The sequence below is a fragment of the Drosophila rhopaloa genome, unplaced genomic scaffold (genome assembly GCF_018152115.1).
Source record: "Drosophila rhopaloa isolate 14029-0021.01 unplaced genomic scaffold, ASM1815211v1 contig_3, whole genome shotgun sequence".
Classification (NCBI taxonomy): Eukaryota; Metazoa; Arthropoda; class Insecta; order Diptera; family Drosophilidae; genus Drosophila; species Drosophila rhopaloa.
In genome coordinates, this window is record NW_025335123.1 from 15,384,483 (window position 1) to 15,393,412 (window position 8,930).

Sequence of the window (8,930 nt, forward strand, 5' to 3'; positions counted from 1 at the left end):
TAATAGTGCTGTGTCATGTTGTCGCTTTAAGAAATGGCGTTTTAGCGGGGCGACAGCGTAGTGTCGCTGTCGTCGAGTGTGATTCAGTGGTAAGCCCAGAAGGAAGAAGGGACGACGCAGTTAGTTGCGTTTAGGACTTGAGGTGTGCGAAACCGAAACTCGCTGCGCTACTACGATGTCGGACGAGAATAACCCTGCTGCAAAGAGTAAGAATCTATATAGAGGTTTCATTTGCTCTGCCCGCGCTCTCGAGTGACTTTGCCAGTGATGCCACATAGGGGATAAATTGAAAAAATCGAGCTTCATTCGAGCCCCATGGGGAATACTTATTGCTGCACTGATCGCTCTTATTCCTAAGGATTGGTGCGAGAACTCCCCATACTATTGCTTGTGCCTCGCACGTGTTGGGTTTGGTGAGAAACCGAAGTTAGCTTCGAACATGACTCTCAGCAGAGCTTTGGCAGAGGTGCGGGCAGAGCAAATGAAACCTTTATATAGATTCTTACTCTATGATCTGGCTTGCTACCTAGTGAATCATATGGGTAATGGAAAATTTGAATGGAAATGCAAAATAAAAATTTGATCGAGCTTATCAAAGCCGTAAAATCTGCGACACCGGAAACAACAAATAAAAAAACAATTGTGCTACCAAAATTCAACGCAGACCTTGATGCGCCATCGGAGTGGTGTTCTACGGTAAATATAATTTTGGCAGAAAAGGCAGTAAAAGGCAGCGCGTTGAGTGCATCGTTGGAAGTGTGGTGAACTTGGCCATTTTTCAACACATTGCAGTAAGAACAAAGTGGATAAATTCAAGGATACACACCAGATGAAAAGAGTGGAGCTATGCGAAGTTGTTGATCCCAAAGGAGAGTTTGTTCATCATGGTCAGACGTTTTTAACAAAATTCGACTCTGGAGCGGAATGTTCATTAATAAAACAAAAGATAAGTGTCAAATTAGTTGGTAAAAGAATTAACAATATAGTGATGTTAAAGGTTGTTTTGGACAATGAGTATTTGAAGAATGATATTATTATTGATCGAGAAGTACTGTACCCTGGATTTAATGTTATAATATCACCAGGAAAATTCGAAATTATTAGATAAAAAACTGTAAACTATTGTTCATATGATGAGAAATTGTGTGAATTAGATGCTGATCTTGTTGGGGAAAATAGAGATAAATTACAACATTTATTGGAAAATTATTCAAAATCTTTTATTAATGGAATTCCTTCGACTAGAGTTAGTTGGTGTGAAATGAAAATTAAATTAGTAGACCCAAGAAAAATTGTTCAAAGAAGACCATATAGGCTTAGCCCAAACGAAAGAGAATTGGTACGAGACAAGATTAATGAATTATTACAATGTAAAATTATAAGGCCAAGATGGCCTTACGCAAGTCCCATAATGTTGGTTTACAAAAAAGACGGCACTCATCGGAATCGTAACAATTTAGAACGCAAAAATCGTAAATCTAACTGATTGTATAATTAGCGAAAAGAGAAAACGGAAGCGATAAGCAAAACGATGCGACAAATAAAAGCCGGCAAAAACTAAAACTTTGGAGTAATTCAATGGGTGCATTGAGATATTAAGTCCGACATTTTTAAAATGGTTTTACAAGCCGAACAGTTATTTTTGAGCTTATAGGTGGCTAGCATTAAGCCGAACAACAATTATTATTTTTAAAATCCAAAATTTCTGTCTTAATTCTGGCATGCCCCAAAAAGTATGCAACATTTCCTAGCCCCGAAAGAAATGGTCTGTTTCGTCCCTGTAAAACTTTTTTTAAAAAAAACTTTTTTTCGATTTGAATTAACTTTTATTTAGAATTTTACCCTTGTAATTGAAAACTACCACTTAATGTAGGTGAACTTGAACGTTTTGGGCTCCGTCGCCTCGCAGACGTACAGCATCTGGATCTTGCAGTTGGCATCGTTGATCATTTCCCGCGTGGCGAACATGTGCACACAGTTCTCGTTCCCACCGTAGTTATCCGGCATTTGCTTGGGCCCGTTCCAGGGGGCATAGGTCATCGGGCGGCCGTTGCTCATCCAGTAGAAGGCGCCCTCGGTGCCCAGGTCGTTGCCCGATATCCAGAAGTAGTCGTTGTTCTTGAACCCCTTGGCCTTCATGTACTTGATCAGCGCCTCCATCTCCGGCTTGTCCTCGATGGAAGCCAGGTGGGCGTTCATCATCCGGCAGGCGCCGGCCGCCTGGAACCAGTTGACCTTGTTCATCGGCTCGATGAAGTAGTAGTTGTCCCCGATCCGCACGAACGGCGTGGTATCGATCTCAGAGGGAATGCCTGAAGTTGATTGCAAGTAATTGCCAATATACTAGCAGGTATATGACTTAAAAACTGCGTGTATCGAACATTTACAGACTGACCCTTAATTAATACCAATGTTTTAAGATTGTTTGTTTTTTGGGAATTAAATCAAATACAATCGGACTGGTCCTGCTTAAATCAGAGAATAAATCTAGTGATCGTTTCCTAACGCTTATATTTCTAACTTATGATTAATAAATATAAAAATGGTCGGATAAAAAGTTGTCTGAATAATATCAATTTAAAATATAAAAATTAAAAACTTGTAAAATTCCAGATACAGATTTTAAAGAAATGCAAAAAAGTCTATCGAAAAAAAAAGATTTTTGTTTTAGTAATATGTTCAACTTACCATTATAGACTTCTGTGCGGTAGTTGGTGAATATGTTTACATCGGGCAAATAGGCGAAGGAAGGACTCCAGGAGCTTGCCAGGATCAACAGGAGCGCTGTTGGACTGTACATATTCATGGGTGAGCGTCCAGATCTCAACTATCCGGCGTCCGCAGTTCTAGGCACTTATATCGCCCCCAACTCAAAAGTGTCTGCATTGCTGGACAACTGTTCCTCCGATGGAAAACAACTGAATCAGCCACATTAGATACCCGATCCACAACTGGTGAAAGGAAACACCCACAAAAGGCAAGTTTACCCAGACTTTTTGATGGTATAAATATTTTTTCTGTTTATTTGTTTATGTATAGAATGATGATTCGATAAGCTATTCATGATTATTGCTTTATTTAAATTGGAAATGTAACTAGTACTATTGTTTTCAAAATCTGTAAGGCACTGAGAATCAAAACATTAAATATAATAATAAAAACATTGCATCTTCATTTTTAACCTTTTTTTGTTGTCCAATCTAATTAATAAATTATTTTAGAGGTTTTTTTTTAAGTTAACACACATGCAAGCAAAGTAAAGTCTTGTATATTTTCCTGTTTTCTTGAGCGTTACTAAAATATTTACAATTAATTATCTTAAAAAATGCGTTTTTTTTCTTCCAATCTCCGATATATATATTGTCTAGCTTTTTTAAGGATTCAATTGAACCTTAAAATAAAGTTAAAGTATTTAAAATGTCTTCAAATTTGTAAGGTTTAACTTGTTCGGGGAATAAAATGAAATGTAATTGCTTGACTTTCTAGAAAATCCTTAAATATCTATCCTGTATCGTTCCATATCGAAACCAGTTCTCAGATCGCACCCCTCAGATCGAACTCGGGACTGGTCGTCCCAGCGGGTGGCTTCGGCTCCGTCTGAAATCCCTGCGGCCACACGATGCCCTCGATCCAGTCGACGAAGCTGGACACCCTGGTGTACACCGACGGCGGCCCACTGGCGCACCCCTGCCCCAGCGATGTGATGCCCACAATGTAGCCCAGCGGGCCGTCCTGCATGATCAGGGGTCCTCCGGAGTCGCCCTGGCACGTGTCCCGCTCGCCGGTAAGATCGCCGGCACACATCTGGGTGGCCAGCACTCCCTGGGCCAGTTGGTCCACCTGGTAGTGCACCTGGCACTCCTCGTTGCTGACGCTCTTCAGCGGCACCTTCAGCAGCTGGGCGGAGGAGAGTCCGGCGAAGCTGGTCTGTCCATATCCGATGGCCGTCACCAGCGAGTTGGCCACCTCCTTCTCCGTCCAAATGCAGGTCGGCTTCAGCTCCGGCTTGGCCGGGCTCTCCAGCTCCAGCAGGGCGATGTCGTTGTAGGCGGTGCTGGCATTGTATCCCGGGTGCACGATCACCCGCCGGATGGGCAGGTCCTCGCCCTCGGACAGGGTCAGGTTGTCGCCACCGAGGCGAACCTGGCTGGGCGGCTCACTGTAACAGAACGGAAAGTCATTGTTAGCTCTAGAATGATTTAATATTAGAGGAATTATTGTTTCTATGATAAAGGCTTCCGATCCTCTGATCCGACCTATTTACTATAGAAATAAATATTTTGGAAAAGTTTCATTCAAATAGTTTTAAGGGACTAGTTTGCGTATAAACGGGCAGACGGACGAACGGAAAATGGAGTTTTTAAAATCTTTTGTTTCATACAAATAAGGCAATACGTTTTGATTTTACAATATCCCAGAAACATTCTTATTACCTTATATGTATGTATACTATAATAATTAACATATCGATCGACTATTATTAACTTTTGAGCATTCAAATCAGTTCTTTGGCTTTTGTTCTAAAATTCCAAAGGGGTTTTCGGTAATAATAAATAAAGTCACATAATATACTGGGGATGGACAGCTTACCCGCCCAAGTCGACGCAGTGGGCCGCCGTCAAAACAAAGTTGTCGGTGATCAAAGCGCCGCCGCAGCGATAGTAGATCTGCTGATCGAAGTTGGAACGCCAGCCGAGGGCCGCCATGAAGGGGAATTCCCGGTAACGGGTGGGTTTCCCGCCCACAACCGAGACCACGAAGGTCAGATCGTTCTCCTTCACCAAGACGTTGTTGTTCGCATAGCAGGCTGTAAATACGGAAGGTTAGTCATGGATTACATCACATCGTGTTTGTTTGAGCATTTTTAATGGATTAAATTTATAGAAAACAAGGTAACTTAAAAAAAATGTTTGTGTACTTTCTAATTTAGTTTATATTAATTATATGTTGCTCTTGCCTAAGGCGTTTTTTATATGTTTGAAATATTAGGGCAATTAATTTTTTTTTTTTTTTATTTAGTTCAATACTGTAATATTTATAGATTATTGAATATATTTTCCAAATATTGCAAAAAAAATATATATATTGAATAATTTGGTATAAAGCTTTTTAGATCTATATAATTATGTTAACTTATTTTATGTGGAGTTGAGTTATTGCTTAGGATTGAAAACGATATTTATCAACTTTTCAAATTACAAAAATGGTATATAACAAATACAACTCTTCTCTGTTTGATGTTATTTGTTTGATGATTCTATCATTAGAGTGATTGAGTGGCATTGGATTAGACCACTTACCCTGCAGACTGGGTCGGGTGACCAGCGGTGCTATTAAGGGATTCCGGGTGGTGGGCAGTGTGGGCGGAGTGGGCGGTTCAATGGTGGTGATCTCCGGCAGCTTCTTCTCCGGTTCGCAGCACACGAAGTGTTCGAACCGCACGAAGAAGCAGGTCTTGGGGGCCTCCCGTCGCTCCAGCCATGCGTCCACCGCACTGGGACAATCCTCCATGCGCCGGCAAGTGCCCTTCGTCCTCGGGGGGTCGTCCAGGTGGCACTCATCGAAGGACTCCTTGGGGAAGATGATGCCGCGCTGCGACTGCGGACTTATGGCGGGTGTGGCTTCCACTGCGGTGCAAAAAAGTAACATTAGGTGCGAAATACACACATGTGCGTCACTGCGATCTGGATAATCCCCGTGGAAGAGTTTCTCCGGAAATGGGTAAAAACATGATACATCTTTGTTGATGGTTTTTTTTGATAGCTTTCTTCAGCAATAAATTTAAAACATTTCGTTTCCAAGGAACAACAAATGACTTTAAGTGTTTTGGTACAACCTAATTTTACTAAACTATTTATACATCTTATAAATTTGTAAAGATTTCTATTAACAGTGTTGGAAAATCATAAGAAGGAAATATGGGATTTTGTTTAGCTATTGGTTTCAAATTACCACAAGTTATTTCTTAAGAGTTTTAAAACAATACGATTCACCTCTGTTAATGGGCTTTCTATAAATATATTCACTGTTGAATTAGATCTTATTAATTAAAATAGTAAAGATGCAAAATTAACAGCAAAAGAGAATGGCAATTGTTTAAATGTATTCATGTACACTTGTGAATTTTCAATTATTATAAACAAAACTTGTTGATTATAAACATTTAAAATGTATAAATACTACCACAGACAATTGCTTAATCACTTACTTTGTGTTGCAAATAGCTATCTATTAAAGAAACCCCAACAATATTTACCAAAACACATCGAATTTTGAACTTTCTAGGCTTTCTTTTCGTCGATTTTCCTGATTTTCAGGTAGATCTGCCATTCCTCTCACCTGCCAGCAGCGGGAGTAGCACCAGGAGATGGAGGAACACACGGGTGGGTGTGGAGGTGGCCCTCTGACTCCGACTCCGACTACTCATCTTCCGTTCTTGATCAGCGCCAGAAGCGGACTGCAGTGGGGTCAGCACGACGATCCCAGATCTCAGATCTCAGATCGCTCATCGCTGAGCAGAAACCAGCCGGGCAACTTCCAAGTGCCAATTAGCCAAGAGCCAACAAACACACTGAGAAAACCTATTTAGTATTTCAATATCACATTGAAAATTGTTTTAAATATTAAAAGTAATTAAATACTTACAACACAAATGTGTTTATATTATTTGTTAAAAATCGTTCACATGTTTGCCAAAATTAATCAATCAATAAAAATTGTGTACCGATTATAAATAAAATATATTTATAAAATAGATTGTATTTTAACACTTTGTTAGCAATCAAAACTGGCTTTTAAAACTTAAATGTATAAATATGTATTTTTAAATATTAAAAAGCAGGCATTAGCTTAAAATGAAAAACATTAATTTTTTTTTGTCCATTTAATAATTTTTCAGTGTTGGATTATCAGTTTGAAATTGTGTTTGTTTCTGTACGGGGCACGCGCTCTTTCTCTGTGCCCCTCGAAAATTTAATAACAATATAAACAATCGCTGGCTTTTGTTCAATTCCGGAGCAGTATTATCTGTCCAGATGAGATGAGATGGGTCTTGACACTTCCACTTGTGTCAGACCATTTGGGCTTTTTTGATAGTAGCCAATACCGAAATAAAAACAATAAATGCAAAAACAACCGGTTCTCTTGCTTAATTTAATTGACTTATTCACTTCGCCTTGGCTCATTGAACCTGGATTATTTGCATTGTTTATTTTGTCAGTGTTGATTTAAGCAGCTTGAATGAATTCTGTTATTTTTTTATTATTAATTACTGTTGGTTTTTGTTGGATTTATTTTTAAATTAATTAATTGAGACAGCTTAAAGGCGCCAAAAAATAGTTGGGAGACAAATAAAATACGGTCACACTTGGCATCTGGTTGTGCAGCCCTCGTTTACAGTTACTTGCAACACGTTGGCAGCCTCAAAGCTGGTCCCCATTTTGAATTTAAGTTTTCATTTTCCGGAAAAGATGTCAAGCGGCCAGTTGGGAAAAACCAAGAACTCCACCTCGCCCGGTGGAGCTTCCTCCACCGCAAGCAAGGATCAAGAGATGTTCGTGGTGGAGAAGATCTGCGGCAAGCGCTTCCGACGCGGCCGTCCCCAAGTCCTAGTCAAATGGTTTGGGTTTCCGGAGAAGGACAACACCTGGGAGCCCCTGGAGGAGTTGGGCAGCTGCGCGGTCCTCCTGGCCGACTTTGAGGCAGAGAACTACAGGCTGAACCAGGAGAAGGAAAAGCAGAAGGAGCAGGCCTCGGCGTCCGTCGGCAAGAAGAAGTCCAAGGGGTCCAAGCAGCCAGCTGCGACTGCCAAGGGCAAGAAGCCGCAGGATGTGAAGCCACCGATTGGCGAAGCTGCAGCACCAAAGTTGAATTTAACGAATATCAATCCTTCATTTCTGAAGGGTGCCATCACACGGCGCATTTCAGTCCACATGCGCCTGATCGAGTCCGGTGACCAGAAGCCACCAGTAAGTGGGCCCACATCCGTTAAATTGGCAATGGAGCAGATCCATCAGTCTCCGACAACCATGGAGCAACCGAAGACCCAAGCTCCAAAACTCAAGGGCCAGGTGGACATGCTGCTAGAGGGGAAAGAAGAGACCGCAGTGCAGACAGGGAACCCGAAGCGCAGGAGCTCAGAGGCACGCTCTCCGGCGACTGAAGAAATAGACGTGGATGCCTGGAGGATGCCGCCGTGGGAGGGACCCTCCGGGGTGGAGCGCGGCCTGGAGCTGGAGAAGGTGCACCACTGCTTCAAGGTGCACGATCAGCTCTTTTTGTTCGTCACCTGGAAGGGATGCCCGACGATGGATGCCGTGCCCGTGGAGGACATCAAGCAGGCTTACCCCATGGCCCTAATTCAGTACTTCAGAACCTTGAAGCTACAGCTCGATTAAGGGTGTCAGGAACACTACCTTATATTTTTAATATTAATATTAATGTCAGGAATATTACCCTACAGGAAGGAAGAAACTAAAGAACAGACATGGCCATACATGAAGCTAAAAGCTGACCAAGGATGTCGGGAATAATATAATATTATTACGTCTGGACTATTGTTTTTATCTATGTTATGTTTTTATGCCAATCAATTACAGACCAATGTTTTTAATTTCTTACAATATGAACTGTGGTTTTTAAAATTAATTTTAGTACATACGCATGTATTACTTTCTTAAATGTTCAAATGTCTTCAAAGAAACCCGAAATAATAAAGTTCATAATTTAAACCGACAACCGAACTTTATTTTCTGATTATTAAATTTTTTCCCAAATAGAACAGAAATTAAACAAAAATAGGTGCATTTACGAGAGGTACATTAAATATGTTCGGAGACAGCATTTATTATTATTTAAAAACTGATAAATAATATCGAGATTTCCCGCCGATGTTAGTATGACCATCGTAGCCCGCAAAGCTTTCTGTTATT

General features: G+C 40.8%; 3 protein-coding genes and 1 long non-coding RNA gene across 5 annotated transcripts; 2 read left to right on the forward strand and 2 right to left on the reverse strand.

Moving 5' to 3' along the window:
• The first annotated feature begins 109 nt into the window (after nucleotides 1-109).
• LOC108047108 lies at nucleotides 110-1,563 on the forward strand. Of its 2 annotated transcripts, XR_001769419.1 has the most exons (3): nucleotides 110-206; nucleotides 531-696; nucleotides 793-1,563. It is a non-coding gene; the product is annotated as an uncharacterized LOC108047108 (long non-coding RNA). The 2 variants fall into 2 exon arrangements; XR_001769418.1 differs by having other exon boundaries at nucleotides 531-1,563.
• A 240-nt stretch (nucleotides 1,564-1,803) lies between these two features.
• On the reverse strand, nucleotides 1,804-2,806 carry LOC108047107 (C-type lectin 37Da). Its single transcript, XM_017127179.2, has 2 exons — nucleotides 2,689-2,806; nucleotides 1,804-2,312 (listed from the first exon to the last, which is right to left on the reverse strand). The coding sequence occupies exons 1-2, from the start codon at nucleotides 2,804-2,806 to the stop codon at nucleotides 1,858-1,860; spliced, it is 573 nt and encodes a 190-aa protein (XP_016982668.1). The 3' UTR covers nucleotides 1,804-1,857.
• A 446-nt stretch (nucleotides 2,807-3,252) lies between these two features.
• Nucleotides 3,253-6,485, reverse strand: LOC108047106 (serine protease snake-like). Its single transcript, XM_017127178.2, has 4 exons — nucleotides 6,340-6,485; nucleotides 5,301-5,627; nucleotides 4,591-4,807; nucleotides 3,253-4,159 (listed from the first exon to the last, which is right to left on the reverse strand). The coding sequence occupies exons 1-4, from the start codon at nucleotides 6,425-6,427 to the stop codon at nucleotides 3,535-3,537; spliced, it is 1,257 nt and encodes a 418-aa protein (XP_016982667.1). The 5' UTR covers nucleotides 6,428-6,485; the 3' UTR covers nucleotides 3,253-3,534.
• Nucleotides 6,486-7,399: 914 nt separating this feature from the next.
• Nucleotides 7,400-8,733, forward strand: LOC108047087 (chromo domain-containing protein cec-1-like). Its single transcript, XM_017127140.2, has one exon. The coding sequence runs from the start codon at nucleotides 7,470-7,472 to the stop codon at nucleotides 8,394-8,396; it is 927 nt and encodes a 308-aa protein (XP_016982629.1). The 5' UTR covers nucleotides 7,400-7,469; the 3' UTR covers nucleotides 8,397-8,733.
• The last annotated feature ends 197 nt before the right edge of the window (nucleotides 8,734-8,930 follow it).

What these genes read in the sequence shown, in the direction of transcription:
- LOC108047107 (XM_017127179.2), bottom strand. Translation starts at nt 2,806, where the DNA reads ATGAATATGTACAGTCCAACAGCGCTCCTGTTGATCCTGGCAAGCTCC. An exon ending in CCGCACAGAAGTCTATAATG is followed by an intron (nt 2,313 to 2,688) that starts GTAAGTTGAACA and finishes AATCAACTTCAG; the next exon opens with GCATTCCCTCTGAGATCGAT.
- LOC108047106 (XM_017127178.2), bottom strand. Translation starts at nt 6,427, where the DNA reads ATGAGTAGTCGGAGTCGGAGTCAGAGGGCCACCTCCACACCCACCCGT. An exon ending in GCTACTCCCGCTGCTGGCAG is followed by an intron (nt 5,628 to 6,339) that starts GTGAGAGGAATG and finishes TTTGCACCGCAG; the next exon opens with TGGAAGCCACACCCGCCATA. An exon ending in CACTGCGTCGACTTGGGCGG is followed by an intron (nt 4,160 to 4,590) that starts GTAAGCTGTCCA and finishes GTTCTGTTACAG; the next exon opens with TGAGCCGCCCAGCCAGGTTC.
- LOC108047087 (XM_017127140.2), top strand. Translation starts at nt 7,470, where the DNA reads ATGTCAAGCGGCCAGTTGGGAAAAACCAAGAACTCCACCTCGCCCGGT.